This window comes from Xiphias gladius, chromosome 3 (assembly GCF_016859285.1).
Source record: "Xiphias gladius isolate SHS-SW01 ecotype Sanya breed wild chromosome 3, ASM1685928v1, whole genome shotgun sequence".
In the NCBI taxonomy this organism is placed as follows: Eukaryota; Metazoa; Chordata; class Actinopteri; order Istiophoriformes; family Xiphiidae; genus Xiphias; species Xiphias gladius.
This window is the reverse complement of record NC_053402.1, coordinates 14,809,852-14,827,634: the sequence shown is the minus strand read 5'-3', so window position 1 is coordinate 14,827,634 and position 17,783 is coordinate 14,809,852. Positions and strand designations below refer to the sequence as shown.

Below are 17,783 nucleotides of genomic sequence, written 5' to 3'. Positions count from 1 at the left end.
CTCTTCTTCCTTCTTCAGACTGCTAGACCTCTTGTCTTTTCCCCATGTTTGCATGTTTGTTCCCAATTTTTGTTGGTGTTTTCTCTCTTCATTAATAAAAAAATGTGAAATAATGAACTTATATATACATCACTGCCAAAATTGGTTATGTGTGTGGATCTAGAACAGAAGCTTGGTGAATTATCCTCTCCATCTCTTGCTGTGATTATCCTCACCCCATTGCCTAATAACAGCCGTCTGCTCCGCGTCGCCAGCCCATTATGATGGAGCAACTACATTAAAAGCTGTACTTGTGAATCAGCCTCAATCGGGCCGCCCATTATCTTCACCGTTATTTACAAAAATGAACGAGCCTCTCTCTACGGCAAAGTGGTCTGGCTTCATTCATTTCCTCGTCTGAAATGGCATTAATAAAATATGCTCATGAATTTGGAAATGAAATCTCTGTTTACTTATGATGGCAATGGGCAACGCCTAAATGTTTTCTTTGGATTTTCACATCTATATTTGGAATGCATCGATATTTATGAATGCTTCAGGACTGACTGTTGAGTATAAAAGTAACTATATCACATATATATTACAAAGGATTTTTTTAAAATCTGTGTTGTTCAGTAACTTGAATTTCTGGCACACGTAAGCATCCAAAAAGTGATTGTTCTTCCTTCTGGTATATGGAAAGATTTTGTTCTGATTTGCCTTCACTTACATAAATCCAAAAGAAAAAAAAAAACATTAAAACTTGCCTAATTTGTTTACTGTTTCTTATTCAATTATTCCTGTGTACCTGTTACATACCCACCAACTGCTGATGGAGAGACTACAATTCCCAGAGATGTTGGAGTCTTTGGTGTGGTCACATGGTCCAAACGCGCAGGTGTTCTTCATCGGGATTCATGAAAACTTCACCGCACCTTTATCTTCAGGTTAATTGCAGTCAAACTGAATTGTCTTTTGGAATAAAACTTGCCATGTGTTGCAAGGGTAAGTAGCAATGTGCAAACAAGACGGGCTGCCAGGTTCCACTGTTCAGGCAATTTGGTAGGATAAAACTTTAATGAGGCACCGTCTGTCACCGCTGACATTATTTACAGAGCACAGGGAATTAATGGACACCATTTTCGTTTGGCAAATGCAACCGGATAATAAAGAGCTAAATTGTGAATTAAGACTGTCTGGGATTTCTCCTTTGCAATGTAGGCCCACTGCCAGAACAGGACAGCTGATTTCGTCACTCTTTCTCGAAGTTATCTGGATTCAATGCGTTTGAAAGTTAAAAAAAAAAAAAAAAAAAAAAAAAATTCTCTGGCAGTTTTCCACTCAGCCTTTGGACAATGGGGATGTGATTGACATGGTTCTGCCCCTACTCAAAGGCCCTTAGATTCGGTTTACCCTCTGCTCATAGGTTCTGTGAAGGAAGACACCTTGGAAGACACAAAGGCCGTTCTTGCAGAGGACTGTTGCACATGACAAAACGGCTGCATAAAGCCTTTGCCGGTTGGGTTAAAAAGAAGCAAGTCTATCAGACGTCTTTGGCTCGTTCCCTATCTCTGCCTGAGGGTAGAAAACTCACGGCTAAATTAGCCATAGTAGCACAACACGCCATAAATCCAGGGCTGTCTGCAGTCGAGTTGCATTGTGGGTAACGTAGTTTCCAGGTTGTTGTTTTTTTTTTTTTTTGTTCATCATGAATCTGACAATGTTACAGGAATGCAATGTTAAATCACTGGAGTTCTTCTTTAACTGAAATAATTGCAGTTCTATGTCCCAATTGCAATATTATTAAATGGCATTATTTTCTACAATACTGCAGCTCCAGACTTCGGTTCAATACTTAACTTCCTCCAACGACTGGCTGAACCATGGAATAATTTCCACCTAAAAAAACAAAACAACTTTTGCACTCTTCTGTAACTTTAAAAACCAGTCTCATTAACTCCCAGTCAATCTGGAAAATCCTGTTTAACATGAATGTGCCTCGAAATGCACAAAACCACAAGATGGTTTTGGACTAAGTTATTAAGTAATTAGCAGTTTTTAATTGGTTGCGTTGCCATTCCTCAGGGTTTGTGCATTTATTTGTGCCAAGTGTTACCAGACTGTCAAACGTAAAGCTGACTGTAAAAAGTACCGTGAGAAGAATTCTTGTGGCTAGTGTTTCCAAGCAGCGACAGTAGAGGATTAAAGTCAGGAGGGGAAAGGCAGTTTGGCTGTTTGGGTAGTTGTCTTTGGGGCTGATCAGTGTCTGCAGCCGAAAAGTGCGAGGACAGGGAGAGGAGCTGAAGACTGTACGGCCTGGTGTGTTTCACCACCTTTTGAAGCTGCTGTGATTATCTCTGCTGTTTCAAGTCAGGTGGAAATGGGTCTTTGTTTTACACTTTTTATAGTGAAAACCAGTTTCCATTATAATTTTCGTGTCGGGCTGAAATGCGGCACAAGAACAGATGGGCTCATTTACTGACCCATCAAAATAGGACCCATAAATTACAACGCATACAAGAAAATTGGACTGTTTAGCTTCACTCTGTGCGGTCAGTTGTAAATTGAGTGTGATGGCTTCTTCTGAACACTGGGTGGAGCAATAGGTTCCAGGATCGAAATTCATTGATTAGAAGTGCTGCAGTGCCATCTCGTGGCAAGCTCCTCACTGTGCTGCCATAGTCAGTCCCCAAGCCTTTTGAACAACTCATCTGATCTTTATGGGAGAACATTTATCATCTATATTATACAACATACTCCTGTATGTACATATATTTTTGTCACTGTTAAGCCACAAATTTACATGAACCAAAACAATTTACAGCTTTGCTGTACATGTTTCAGAGGATCGTATTACACAGCTGTGTCTGATTTCTGTGGTAACTGGGAGAACAGGTGGAACTTGACCTCTTCTTTGGGGAAATCTCCTTCTCCCGAGCAGATTTAACCACCTGTGGGTCTTACATTTTCCAGGAGAAAGTGAGGATGACACACATACTCCCCAGTTTGTGCTGTAAGTTGATCGTTTCTTCTGTTTGATTCTACTTTCCCCCTGTCCGCAGAGAGGAAGTGTGTGCGCGGGAGGCGGGTCATTAGGTGTAAGAGATACACTGGGTGTTGTGTGTTTAGCTGTTACAAGAGGCTTCTATTACTTCCGTGTGTTGCTCGAGTTAATGGGTTGAGTGGGTTGAGTTGGGGAAAAATTTTGAAAATTGGGATGTAGACCGTTGGAGCCTTAGGCCAGTTTCTGTACATTTTCGATCATTGTGGAATGGATGTTTTCAAAATTAGGAGTATTTTATGTGGAAGGGTAGTTGAAATATTTTTTAGGGAAATGAGAGGCTGAACTAAAATGTCGAAGGAATGCTTTTAGGGGATTGTATTTAAGGTTACGTTGCTACTCACGACATGGAGGTTGCTACAAGCAAAGAGGTTGAGCTTCAGCTGTTGTTATGAACTGAGGACTTGGGTGACTGGACAGCTGCAAGAGCCAAGAAAGCAAAAGTTATTACTGTGCTGAGCAGTTGTCCCTTGTTTGGCCACTGAGTGTTGTTATAGCTGAAGGTGCAGAGCATGCGGTGAAAGTGAGGACACAAAGCTGTGTCCCTTAGGTCCCTTATGATCTCACTCACATATACAATACATACACTCAAACAGCAAAGGAATAATACTACTCTTGGAGATAAGAAGAAGAAAGTACTCATAATGATCAAATAGTTTGTGCAGCAACCAATTAGTGGTCTACCACGTACCAATGCACACAGACAAATGATGCAATTTTATTGAAAATATATTTGTATAGCTAAACTAAATATATCCATCCATCCATTAGCTATACTGCTCATCTTTTAAAGGCTGCAGGGGGCTGAAGCCAATCCCAGCTGACATTGGGCGAGAGGCGGGGCACAACCTGGACAGGGTCACCAGTTTATCAGAGGGCCGACGCATAGAGACAAAACAACCAGTCACGCTCACTTTCACGGGAAAGTTGACGTCGCCGATAAACCTCGCCTGCATGTCTTTGGTCTGTGGGAGGAAGCCCGAGCACCCGAAGGAAACCCACGCAGGCACAGGGAGAACATGCAAACTCCACACAGAAAGGCCCCAGCCAAGCCCTGGACCTTCTTGCTGTGAGGTGACCGTGTCAACCACTGCACCAATGTGCACAACCTAAACTAAATATAATAACCTTAAGTATTCAATTTAACAAGCATGTGACATGCATGTACCTTCTCTTCATTTCAGATCTAATTTTTAGATATTACATGACTGTGGGTTGTATTTTGACAGGGACGACAGAGATGAATTGTAGCCCACAAATTAAGGGGAAACCCCCTCAACCTTCCTGCCAGAATGCGGCTTGTTTTGCAAGTCAAATCAGCTGCCCTGGAGATATTTCAGAGGAGAAGTGGTGGCAAGACAGAGGGAGGTGGGGAAGGCAGTAGAGAACTTGGGATGAAAAGCAAGCGATACCTTAGTCATGGTGGTGCCAACCTGCCTAATAATGAAGGATCATGAGAAACATTTGGAAAGTCCCTGCAGGGCAAAAACCTTAGAGACCAAAAGTGCTCTTTCTTTACCTTGGAGGAAATCAACATCACATTTATATGATGATTTTGTTACACTCATTTTATTATTTTTTCATCTTGTGATGGGGAAGTCCTCTGGGCAGAGAGGGTGATTGGGCTTCAGGATGCAAAGGGAGTCTAGAATTATGGGCAATTGAAAGCTTTTCTGGACTGGGTTCAAGAAATGCTGACCAAGCAAGACTAAACATCACAAACCACAGTTGAAAGATCCGCACATGTGCTTGCTCCCCCTCTGCTCCTGCCACCCCGGGATTAGGCCCAGCCTGGGAGAGCAGCTACATTTACACATGTGCAGGCAGGCAAGTACCCACACACACAAATGCCTTACATGCATATGAACTATGTAATTGGAGAGAAGGAAGGAAAGCAATGCTGAGAAAGAGAGGTAAGTGTCAAAATGATGGAAAAATGAGAAATATGAAACATAAAATCCCTGAGTAACCACAACTAGCTGCATAAATACAGTCAGCTACCCAGTTGTCATGGGATCAAGTAGGCCTGAGAATTACTTGTAAGATGGTCTGTATTTGGACGTGTACTAAATCGAAACGCAATACGTAAATTGATTTAGAAAAGATGTTGGTAATATGGTTAGTTTATTTTCCAAATGGATTTATGAAGCATACAACTAAAAAAAGAAAGAAAACACTGACTGAAATTAGATGTAATGACTGAACTGCAGAGAGGCTGGAGGGTGGTGTAGGGAGTTCGTTGGTCAACAGATGCACTCAGGTAATATTTTTTAAAAATTCCTGTTCTTGAAGCAATTGGTCAAATCTAGATTGCAGCAGCTGAAGGTGACCAGATTTCATATTACACACTAGCCATGTTCCACAATGCACTGATGACATCTGGCGCCCTGGCCAGTTAACCTCGACCCAATAATCATTCTCCTTCCTACTTGGATGGCTGTTCTCAGGGCGGACTTCTGCCCAACTATAGCGAGAAAAACACTAAATAATAAATAACATTAATGAAGGTTTCATTCCATTTACCTGTGCAACCCAGCACAATACAGAGACCCTGGCTCTATCACTTCTCAATGTAATGCTGCATTTATTTGTGTTATTAGGTACACCTGTGTTTGACAAGTTCAAATGTCAAAGTGTTCAACATGTCAAAATAAGTAGGTTTTTTGGCACGAGTTGTATTATAGACACCAAGGGCACCACTGCAGGAGGAAGCAACTTTGATCCAGCTGTTTTAACCATGCACACCACCACACCTGCCTTTGAGACTGCAAAAGTACCTAACTCATCTTGACAATTTAGACTATCGTGGATTAAATGTTCTCATGACAACCTTTACTTTTTATGCTTACCAAACAATGCAGCTAAAAAACACAACCGTCTTTCTGCCCATTCCAGTGATTTCATCTGTTGTGTGGATTTCTAACCTCCAGTAACCTTCACCGTTTAGCCGGCCCATCTGGTTGCCCTGTGCCGTCTCCCGTCTCCCTCCCCTGCAGCATTGAGAGCACCTCTTCTCAGGGATATCACACCACAAAGCAGTGAAAGGTCTGTTTTATTAAAAAAGCCATCCTTCCAAACTACGGATCTCTTTTCACATTCGATCATATAATTCCTGTGCACCGTTCTAACCCACTTCGGTGCTGCCAGGAACTGAAATGCTAGCTATCTTGCTAGTTGTGTTTGTATATGCATATAGGTGTATTTCCTATGCATATCTTTGTACAAAATCTTTGGTGTGATTTGATTTAGGAGAAGTGAGATAATGATTGCTTTTCTAACTCAATATAAAGAGTAAAGTTAAACAGTACCTCAACCAATGAGCAAACTTTAAGGGACATGTTTCTACTCAGATTATTGGCTTATGGCAAAGAAATAACTGGAGTTCTGTTTTCAGATGCTCTCAGTCTTCATGCCATATACTGATACAGAGTATGAAATCCTTTCCTGTCTTAACATATTCTCTCGTGTTCATTGGGGCTTGTTACCATTTCCCCTCCAGCCCGTTCTTCCTTCATGAAACCATAAAAACAGTTAGGCAGTGGCATGGGCAGTCTAGCACCAGGCCCCCTGCCTGTAAGGGGTCAAAGTTCAAGCTCATTAGCTGCTACAGTGAATAGTTCGTCTTGCTGGCACAAGTAAGGGTTTACTACGTCACCCTTCCTGCATCCTGGCAGGGCTCAGCTCGGTCCTCTTTCTGTCCCTCCCTTTCATGTTTGTCTCAGACCTTTAAAATCTGACACTGCCATTACTTCATAATCATGTGATATCATGACTCTGTCACTAAGACAAATGGCAATTTTCAGTGTTTTCTTCTACTGAAAAGCGATGCAGCTAGTGGGGTTGCGACATGTGACTGGAAGTGGGCTGTACAGGACGACTTGGACAATGGAGCATTGGGGGAAAAAACAGGTCCCTTCTTTTGACTCTTGGCTGGAGAACATAGAGGAGACTTGTAAGGGAGACATTTATCTTTGGTCATGAGGGAATTTTACTTGACAAACAAAATCATGATGCATCCAGCGTGTAATACATCAGACATGAGATTTTTTTTTATTGAATCCTTTTGTTGAGTATTTTTTTATGAATACACAACCAGTAAGCTGCTTAGTGACTATTCAAACAGGCAGACATTTGATCTCCAGTTTATGTTGATTTTGAACCCAAACCAGGCCATTTATTTTTTGGGGTTCTGGCTTTTGATGTCCCTACTGAGTGCTAGCATAATGCTTATTCCTGGCCTTCCTGAAAAGTCAACATAGTGCTGTCAAACATCGTTGTTGTTTTTCTATAAAATATCATGAATATAATTGTCGCTGAGCACTGACTGTTGTCATGTCGATTTTCAGCATGGGAGAAAATGATGGAGCAGAACCAAACCAAACATTACCTTAAGGAATAAGGGAGTAGAGAAAGGAGGGTTAGAAACCACAGACTCCAGTCTTACTCCCGTCTTGTTTTACTGACTGTTTTGTGGTCCAGGTTGACCCTCCCAGACACCAACTCCAACTTTGACCATTTACCTACACCGAGACATGCCTGCCATCTTGTGTCACTGACATCACAGAACACCAACTTTGTAGTGGCAAGCTGGCAACAAGCTAGCAAGATCGTAAACTTCGTGTGTGCTTTATCTTTTACCCTGTAATATCTTGCCCTCAAACAGCAAACACACTGAGCTCATTTTCATTCATTCAAATCATCATCACCCTGTGCTGGCCTAAATATAACATGGTACATTTGCATCGAGCAACGTTTAGCTGCTGCAGTCAAATCAAACTGTTCATTTCCAGCACAGCAGTGACAGTTATCAGACAGTGTTCCAGCACCTTAAAGCCACAGTTCAGGGCCTATATTTCCCCCTATTGCTTCTCCTTGTCTGTGAGAGCAAGCAATGCTCTCAGGGACTCAGTGTTGGGTCGTAGGCGCCAGAGCGTTGTGCAGCGGGTGACCTCTGCAACCACGCTGAGGTTTGCTGTTCTCACCATAGCTCAGCCGTAATGAACTCGGCAGACCACTAAAAGGCTACGGCTCCCTCTCACTATCCATGCTCAGTCCCAGCTCCCCGACTTCGCCGAGGACACAGTCCCAGTGAAAGGGGGTCTGGCTGTATCAGGAGAAGGGGGCAAGAGCAAGTTTGCTTTACCTCTTTTGTTCCAGTCCTGTTGAGATTGTCTGTTGACTGAATGCAGGTGATCAAGTTTTTGGGTTTGGTGTTGAGCCTAAAATGATAATACATTTTTGTTGCGTAAGAGGAAGCAGCAGGGAGGAGGTAAGCAGGTTCATATATCAGAGAGAATCTGTTTGATGCTACCCATTTGTAGTTCTTGGGAGGTTGTACCGACCGCTATAATTCATATCAGGCTTTATAATTATTCTTTGCAGTTGTGTGAGTGATTTGTTGCGAAATGCTCTTACACGCTTCAGCATCTGCAAAATGAGAAACCTAGGAAATCATTGCTGTAGTGTAGCTCACTTTAAAGCGAGAGAGTACGGGGTTGGGGCAGTTCACGTTATCAGGACTGCGAAAAGGTGAGAGAAGGTTTTGTACGTGAAACCAAACCTTAGCCCTCAACAGTCATTTAAACTTGTGGGGTCCAGCATGTTGGTCCCCACAAAGCTTTCAGACCCCACAAGTATAGTGGGCTCCCGGTTTTCAGGCCCCACGAATATAGTTGAACAATCCCACACACACAAACACACAACACACCTCTCCTGCTGGCCCCATATTGTTTTATTCTTTGACAATAGATTCAGTTACATAATGAACCCCATCCATATCAAAGGCTGGACCAGGGATAGACTGGCGTGGCTCCAAGCCCCTCAGAACGGGCCAAAACCACATGGGAGAACAAACTCTTCCCTATTTTTTCCTCTCTTCTCCTCTACCCTGCTCTTTGTCATACCACAAAAGATATCAAGTGTGAGAGGATGGACATGTGTTGCTGATCATATGCATATTAAACAAATATTGCAATGGTCACCTAATATGCTGCGGTGTTCTGTCCGTTTTACAATGGCCCGGAAACCAGAGAAAGTGTGGCATCCCAGACATGGCTTTAAAATGCATTCCTCATGGCACTACGCTATACAGGCTTGCGAGAATGGGGCTAGTGAGTATAGCAAATCCAACTGCAGGTTGTGGGGTATATATGCACCACCAGGGTAAATGGGTTTTGATGGGCTCTGCTGCTTGGTCTGAATCGCCATGTTGCACTGGGCGACAAGATTTGGTGCTCCCACAGAGTGCACTCACAACATGGCTCTGCCAACACTGAGCTACATTTAAAACTCTGGTCCTGCTGTCTCTGTCTCTCTTCCAGCCAAGCAGCTCCACAAAAAACAACAAGAGAAATAAGAGAGAGAGATTTTTCTTTCTTTTCTTTCTACCTGTACCTTTCCAGCCTTCTGTCCATTTCTGGTCTCTTTATCATATTTTAGCAACTTTTTTTCCCTTCTTAACGTTCTCTCTTCTCACTTTGTCTCTACGTCTACTACCTCTACATCAGTACCATGAAAAAATGGCAAACGTTCCTCCCACACTCCACATTCCAGGGTCTTACAGGATCCCACATGCGGGTGGCTCAGTCTCTCTCTCCACTGTCTCACTGGTGACAGAGAAGTGCAACTTGTGTGGGTGCTGGGGGCTGGGGGGCAGGGTAACAATGTAATTGTGTTTGTTTGTGTGTGTGTGTGTGTGTGTGTGTGTGCGTGTGCGTGTGCGTGTGCGTGTAGTATATGCTAATTCATCATTCTTGATTACATCGGCCAGAAGACATTTCCCTCATATGAAAATTCTGAATGGCTTCTTATTTACAGTGAGCACAAGATTTTCAAATACTAAATTTAAAAGGGGACAAAAAAAATGTAATGTTAACTACTGCCAATCATCAAAACTTTCTCCAGTCTAAAACACAGGACAGTAAACTGACTCTGTGATAAGTATGTAGGCAGACAGTGTGAAGGGAAAAACGCTGACATGAGATAACTTTAAGTAAAGATGGAGAAAGTACATGGCGATGGAACGGTGCCACAGTTCAACAAAAGCAGAAAGCTGTGACAATGAAAACAAAGCCATAGTTACTAACCAACAAGTCTTAAAGCTGTGGAAAGAAGATGAGCAGCCATACTGCCAACCCATTCACAATTGAGATGTGCCAAGAAAGAGTGAAAAGGAGAGAACAAATGAAAAAAGAAAGTGAAAGACTGTGGACAACTGTTCAGAGAACAGAACACGTCCAGATGTCAAATTGTTCCTGTATTTTTTCAATTTTCGTTATGTCAGGAACACTCAACCTGTGGTGTGTGTTTGTCTTTAACACTATCACTATCACAATTTTACGATCCTGACAAAACCCAGGTTTGCTAAAACAACATTTATTTATTATTAAATGTATTATTTAAAATGATATCCGACCTTTATTTTTGTACAATTATGAGTATAAAAATGTGAATTCTACCAAATGTGAAATTTACCATGAGCACCAGAAAGTTTAATTAATCAGAAAAGTAGTAAAAGTAACCCGAAACTCTCTGATTTTCCCTGGTGCAGTAATCCCTCCCCATCTGGCCCTCCAAGCAGGTTGAAACAGACACTGAGAATTATTTGCAAATAGACTTAGACCCAGGTCTGAATATCTTTTCAGTAAACAACCATAATCAGTCACTCCACTGGAACAGATTTACTTTGAATTTTTTTTTTTTTTTAATTTATTTATTTTTAGTTTCATGCCTGATTGAAGCACCAGATTTTAAACTTTATGATGACAAAGTTTTCACAAAGAAGTATTTACTGATCCTTCCCGATTTACTAAGAAATATTTTCAATCAAACAGTTATGGTTTGGATTGGTACCTCCAGATACTTTTGAAAGAAGTTTTTTTTTTTTTTTTTTTTTTTGCTTCTTAAACATTTTACTCTCCATTTAGCTAAACTGGGTAAAGTTAGCGTCAGGTTCTCACAGGAACTGCTTGATGTACATATTGTTGGCCAGTTGTAGGTGATCTTGGTGGAGCCAGCATCAATTTAGTGGCATTTTGAAACTCAGAGTGTTGGCAGTCAACTTCCCTCCCTTCTTCTCTGTGCGGGCCCGTCCATGAGGAATTGGGCAAGTCAATGTTGGTTCTGTCTGCCACCCTGTTTTGCTTGGCCCGGTCATGCCAGCAAACACAGGAGACACCAATAATAAAATAGACTGCTTTATTTAGTGAGAAGGACGTGGAGACAAGGCAAAATAGGCCTCAGGAAGTCATTTACTTGGGCGGAGCAGCTGAGATTTAGTTGAACGTGTTTGGTTTGGAAGCTGCATGAGATACTGTAGCAAACAAGACCAAGGCAGCTTTTTTTTTAGAACCTATGCCATTTTGATTTGACTTATACTGTACGTTGCTGAACTTTCAGATAGAAACCTCAAAGTCAAAATTTTATCTGCGTACACACGTGATGGAAATTTGACAGTAAATTAATTAAGTCAAATTGCTTTAGTTTAAAAGTACTTAAGGTATTAGCCAATCATGTGACAATGGGAATGAAAGAATAAACTTTAGTTGTGACTGAAGCAACATAAATGTTAAAAAATGCAGAACAACAAAATAATCTGTTATCGAGCTCCATTTATTTTATTGTTTTCTTGACTGGGAAATCTTTTGTTCTTTGTTGTAGACAAAGTTTAAATTCATCTCACAACCTTCCATTAACAGTAAAACAGCCATCAATTATGAGACATTAGCTGTAAACAGGATGAAGACTCAGTGCATCGAAGTGGGATCTGGATGGGCAGATTCAGTGACGGGAAGCAACCATGCTTTATGTCCACTTTATTTCCTTTGCAACTCAACCATGCATTCTCAGAGTTTTCACAGTTCCCAGCTCCCTCCTTTTTTTCCTGAAACATGCCCTGAGTCAGCCAGGCTCATTAGACAGGATGAGACTATAACCAGGCGAGTTATCCAGCTCCTAACAATTGGATGTGGTCAGGTGGTGGACTCACTAGTTTTACTGGGTTCATCATGCTTCCCCCTCTTGTCCTCTGGGTCTGAGACCACGACTCTCTCTTCGTCCGACAGTGCCCTTCCTTTCATTAACAGTAAATATGACCGCTGGAATATAGCGCAGCCTCAGTGCACCAGTTTCAAAATGAATGTAATTTATATTTCATCTTCATTACCAGTATGTGCATTTATGTTGCATGTGTGAGCTTCTACCTTGAACTTTATGTACATTCTGTCAGTGTTTTTGTCCACTGTGGTTGCACCTGATTTGAGCGTATTTCCACAAATGAACCGTTATTCTTAGGCAAAGATGCAACTACGGCGTAAAAATGTTCCGTCCTTCGTTCATTCATTCTTTCATTCCTTCATTCAGTATTATGTGCTGATGTAACTCTCAGTGAAGTCCCCCCATTCCAGTTCATTTTTTTTTTTTTTTTTAGCTATTTACAGTAGGGCTTTCAGGAGGCCCAATCAGAAACTGTGGGCAAGTTCCAGGGAAACAGGACCCAAGCACCCTGAAGAGCCTTTTTTGCCTCACTTTTATTCACTCCTGTTCTTTCTCAAGAGTTCCTCCTGAAAGTATTTGGCAAACACTGGAGAAAAAAAAAAGACTTTGAGGGAAGAAAAACAACAAGTCGTTCTTGAGCCACCCACACCCCATCTGCTGTGGTATTATCTTCTTTTATTATCTACAGATTATGTGCGCTGATATGATTTCTACAGTTTTGTCTGGTGGTCATTGTGGTGGTTGTTCTTGTTGTTTTTTGTTTGTGGAGCGTTGTGATATGAGACAGCGAGGGGGGAAAAAATCCTCCCCCATGTGCATCTAATCGTCCATTCAGGACCCTCTTAATGGCTTGTCAGTTCCCCCTGCCCTTCCATTTTCTGTCCAATTAATTCCTTTCTAGCTCTCCGGATAAAGGGACACAATGGGCCCCTCCACAGCATAATGAATCATTAAAATTCAGCAGCGCAGCCCTGGCACTTGGCTTCTCCCTGGGCTGGTTAGGGACGGCTACTTGGCATGCATGCCAGGGCCAACTTGAGCATTCTACCCACTGGACCAGAGGAGATATGATCTCTCCTCATTCCCTTCTTTTTGGTGATTGGAGGAAAAAATCTGAAATCTACTATTTTGTTAGATAAGTCCATAGCTACATATGAAGTGTCAAATAAAGGGACTGAAACGTCAGAAAATTCTGAGAGAAGCACCGGAAACGGAGATAAGCTGTTTACTGCAACATCTTGCAATTTTGTTTTGGACACCTGTATATTTCTCTGAAGAAATGCGTACAAGCTCTACAGCAAAAGAACAGTTTAACGTGTACTTCGCAAAAATCGACAGGCTTAACCGCCGACCTGATTTGAGCAGCATCCAGTTACATTTACTGTGAAGGTTTAATTACAGTCACTTTGGAAAACTGTTCGGAAGGATGAGAACTGAGAATAATTCTCTAAAGGTCTCCCCTCACAGCTGTAGCTCACAGTACAGATGTTAAACAAGGAGGATAATACGTACAGCTGGTATCTAGTGCAAAAGGAAACCCATAAATACTTCTCATCTCATTCAGTTAATTCTGTTTATTTATTATTTTACAAATTATTTCCATATATTTAAGAACAAATATAAGCACGTTGAAACTAAATGTGGGCGCAAATAAGACAAAGACGAGTATCAAGAAAAAGTATCTTTTATTTTTAAAAAATGGCCAGCGAATGGGTTAGCTGTGCATGTGTGAATGAAACTCTAGTTAATAGAACAATAATAATTTTCACAGTTCTCAAAATTATACACCAGAATAATATACAAAACACAGTTCTGCGGACAAAACTTGGAGCGTGATGCCCTGTACGTTTCTCATACAGCATCTCACAGAACATTATAAACCAAGGCTGTAAGGAATGATGTCAAATTAAGGATACAATCAGGAGCGGGTTAACTGTAGGAGTTCCTGGTGTGGATTACTGATTGTGTGCTGCCTGAAGTTTGTTAATAATTCAATTTCATATTGAAATACTGACAATAAGCATTAGAAGGCACAAAAAAGACTGCAGCGGTGAGTTGGCGCGTGACGGCTGATGATATAAATTTGGGCAAATACACGCTTATTTTGCTCTTTGAATCCTAAATACTCCTCTCTGAGTAACGGATAAGTTTCAAAGATAATTTGAAGAGTTGTTGAAAGTATCATTGGTGTGTATTACGGTGTAGCTCATGTAGCGCAGAAATGGCTCTCACATACAGATGCACTCCATCTCCCTGACACACACACACACACACACACACACAGAGATGCATGGACGTACACATATCCGTGAGTTGTCCATCCACATATACAGGAGGTCCAGCTGACACGTCACTCAGAGTGTGTGGTGTTATTTTACCCCATTTCCTTTAACCCTAGATCATGACTAATCTCAATTTGTCAAGCATAGCTTTGAGACACCTGTTCTGTCCTGCGCGATTCTGTTGGTCCTGCTGTTTTCTTGCAAATGGGAATGGAGACAGGAAAGTGTGGAGGTGGGACAGGAAATTGGTCTTCAACGGAATGATATCAAATGCACTGAATACACTGTACTGTCCTTAACTTCATTTACCTTGTTTTCAATAAAAGCCAAACAGTACTGTAAATAACCAAAACCACATTACATGTGTTTATCTACTTAAGAACAATAAAAAGAAACAATAATGCATTAACATAAATACATATAAGACTTTTATGCGAAAAATTACACTGTAAGATTCATATGAGCCATTTAGTTAAGACGGATCCACTAATGCAAATGGCCAAATGTGCTGCAATATAGCTCTGGCCATTAATGTAAATTTTACTGCAAATTCACACAACCGGTCCCGTGTACATTCTCCACTGTATCTGCTTCTCCATCTGCTCCGCAACAAAAGTGGGCCAAATCGTTTCGCTCCTATACAATTCAGTGGCAGGCCTTTGCTTTACCTCAAGTGTGCACACACGTGCGGTCTGAAACTGGGAAAATGGGAGGTGTACAGGATGTAGATGTCGGCGACACGTCCTCATGGAGGAGTTTGGCTCACCAAAAACACAATTTGGCTTCGTAGAAAGTCTAAGTGTGTTTTCATCGGAACGATATAACTTTGTATAAAATCAGCAGGCACTTTTTCTTTTGTTTGTTTCACGTTCACATGGTCACAGGTAACCTACTACCCCCTACACACACTTCTCCACTTGCACGTTACGTCCTTCATTAGCAGTGCATCAATCTGAATGAGTCTCTGGTGCGGACTGACTGTTTCTTGTCCCCCTAAGGTCGAGACAGCGTGGTGTAGACGGGCTGGTCCCAGCTGGAGGCGGTGGGGCTGTGGCTAGGGGCCATGGACAGACTGTTGAGGATCGGGCTGCTGTAGGGCCGCCTTGATGAGTGGAAGTACGGGTACTGGTAGAGGCTAGAGGGGTAGCCCGAGTAAGGGTTGTAATAGTTGGAGCTCTGGAGGTCAGTATAGTCACACTGGGAGCTTGAGAAAGAGGCTGCGGCCGAGGCAGCTGAAGTTGCCGAAGTGACGCAGGCCTGGCTACTGTAGGAGCTGTAATCGGAGTGTGAGGGTGACCCGTGGGAGTGCTCGCTGTAGTGGCTGGGGCTCAGTTGCTCCGTTTTAATGTGGAGCCGGTGCTGGCCAACGTCGCCGGCAGAGGAAGAGGAGGACATGGTGCCCTTGCGACTCCACGCTGACCCGTTGGCGCCTGCGTGGCTATATGAGGAACTGTAAGAGCCGCCGGGTGCGGGAGCCGGCCCGTGGCTATGGTCTGCGGGCAGGGTGGAGGAGCCTGAGGCGTGGCCGTTGAGCGGGAGGTACTGGTCAAACTCATGCACATCAAAGGTCTCCATGTTGCTGATGACATCAGTGCTGAGCTCAGAGATGTCGACGTTGCTGAAGTCAATGTTTTGCCTGCTGCTGTCAACAAGACGACGGCCTTCATGTTTCAGATCCTGCTTCACCCCGTGATGCAGATCTGTTTTGGGAGTAGTGGGTGGTGTAGGGGGACCGTGGGGCTGCCCTAAAAAGAAAGGATCAGAAATAAAGCACGTTCATTACTCCACACACAAAACATTTCAATTTAATTTAAACAATTTACAGTAAAGCCTAAAACTATTTTAAAATAAAACTCACAAACTTCTTGTGTTTGATACATTGTTTCTTGTATTAATGGTAACAACATACCTGCATGTTCAGGGTGGTGGTGTCCATCAGTCATCCCTGACAGTCCTCCCATCCCTGGTTCAGCTTTATACATGTGATGTGCCAGTTCTGCTCCTGAGTCTGAGTCGCTCTGGCCCGGTTTCACATTCTTCCGTCGCCGAGGCTGGTACTTGTAGTCTGGATGATCTTTCTTGTGCTGAACCCGGAGCCTCTCTGCCTCATCTACGAACGGCCTCTTTTCACTCTCTGAGAGCAAGCTAAGGCGAAAAGAGACATATAAAATATCAGAATTTATTCAGCCAAATTAAGCAAAAATAAAAATAAAAATAAAAAACTATTAGATGGCTCAAGTTACTTTATAGCTTTTTTATTTATTGTCAAGGGGTCAGGAAAAAAATGCCAATTTTCCTTTCACGATTTCTTCTTCTAAATCATTTACATTCAAAGCCAAAACTTTATGAAAATTAATAAATTTTATATTTTTATGTCACTGCCACCGCTTTTAAAGTGAAATATTGATCAAATGTTTTTCTCCACGTACAAATCTGGAGTCATGGCTACTCAGTTATTTCCTTTTAATACTGTTTATTTACACTTTCATTCCCCGCATTTCTCTTTACAATAAGTGAAATGTTTCCTCACCGCCACAGTTTCCCCAGCGTCTTGCTCAGTTCGGCGTTGTGCAGGTGTGGATACTGATCCGCCAGCTTTCTGCGGGCCGCTTGCGCCCAAACCATGAACGCATTCATGGGTCTTTTGACGTGGGGTTTACTCTTCAGGGATCCGTTCCCTCTTACGGGCATGGGCACCAGAGACCAGTCGTATCCCTTGAGCACCTGAGAAACGGCGTCCCGTATGCAAGCTGGGAACCGGTCGTCATCCTCGGAGTCCAGTTTCTTGCCCAAACCGCTGAGCAGAGATCCTTGGCCGTCGGATCCGGTCGGTGAGGATGGAGCATCAGAGTCGGACTCGTCCTGGGACATGGAGCTGTTTGTGCCCGACGGACTGCAGGGCTGGTCGCTGACACACTTGTCATGCTCCTCTGTCATTTTCAACATTATTTATTCAGCCCCGCGGGGGATGAAAATCCGAAAACAAGCTGTAAACGTCAATTAGAAACGAAAACCAAACGTCGCCCCTGAATTCGAGCGCGCAGCAAAGTGCCCGGTGCGCTTTTTACGCACGGCGCGCCACAGTAAATTCCTTTAACAATTTCGGTCAGTAAGAGTCCGTTGTTTTCCTTTTGCTTCCCTGTTTGTTTGTCTTCGTTTGTCCTGTTTTCTGGGCTGTCATGGGAGGTGCGGTCGTGCAACTTGTTGTCCACAATGTGAGCTGAGGAGCTACACGTTACAGCAACTTGTGTTGGACTTTTAAAATCGTCACTCCACCTTCCGCCTGGGATTGGCTGGAACAAATCACCACTTTTCCCCAATTGGTTCAGGTTTTAATGTGGGGGCTTATTATTATAATGATTTTTTTTTTTTTTTTCATCGGCGACACAGTTCGGTATTTATTAAAGTTGTAGCCCACACATGTGACAGATAACACATATTCTGCCACAATTTTCTAATGCTGTTAG

At 42.5% G+C, this 17,783-nt stretch overlaps 1 protein-coding gene across 1 annotated transcript; it reads right to left on the bottom strand.

Annotated features, from left to right (window-relative positions):
- Positions 1 to 13,753: 13,753 nt before the first annotated feature.
- On the bottom strand, positions 13,754 to 17,530 carry LOC120788371 (transcription factor Sox-8). The gene is made up of 3 exons (XM_040124145.1): positions 16,847 to 17,530; positions 16,226 to 16,461; positions 13,754 to 16,061 (listed from the first exon to the last, which is right to left on the bottom strand). Exons 1-3 carry the CDS (start codon positions 17,260 to 17,262, stop codon positions 15,310 to 15,312), a joined length of 1,404 nt encoding a protein of 467 aa, XP_039980079.1. The 5' UTR covers positions 17,263 to 17,530; the 3' UTR covers positions 13,754 to 15,309.
- Between the last annotated feature and the right edge of the window lie 253 nt (positions 17,531 to 17,783).

What these genes read in the sequence shown, in the direction of transcription:
- LOC120788371 (XM_040124145.1), bottom strand. Translation starts at nt 17,262, where the DNA reads ATGTTGAAAATGACAGAGGAGCATGACAAGTGTGTCAGCGACCAGCCC. An exon ending in ACGCTGGGGAAACTGTGGCG is followed by an intron (nt 16,462 to 16,846) that starts GTGAGGAAACAT and finishes TTTTCGCCTTAG; the next exon opens with CTTGCTCTCAGAGAGTGAAA. An exon ending in CCACCACCCTGAACATGCAG is followed by an intron (nt 16,062 to 16,225) that starts GTATGTTGTTAC and finishes CTTTCTTTTTAG; the next exon opens with GGCAGCCCCACGGTCCCCCT.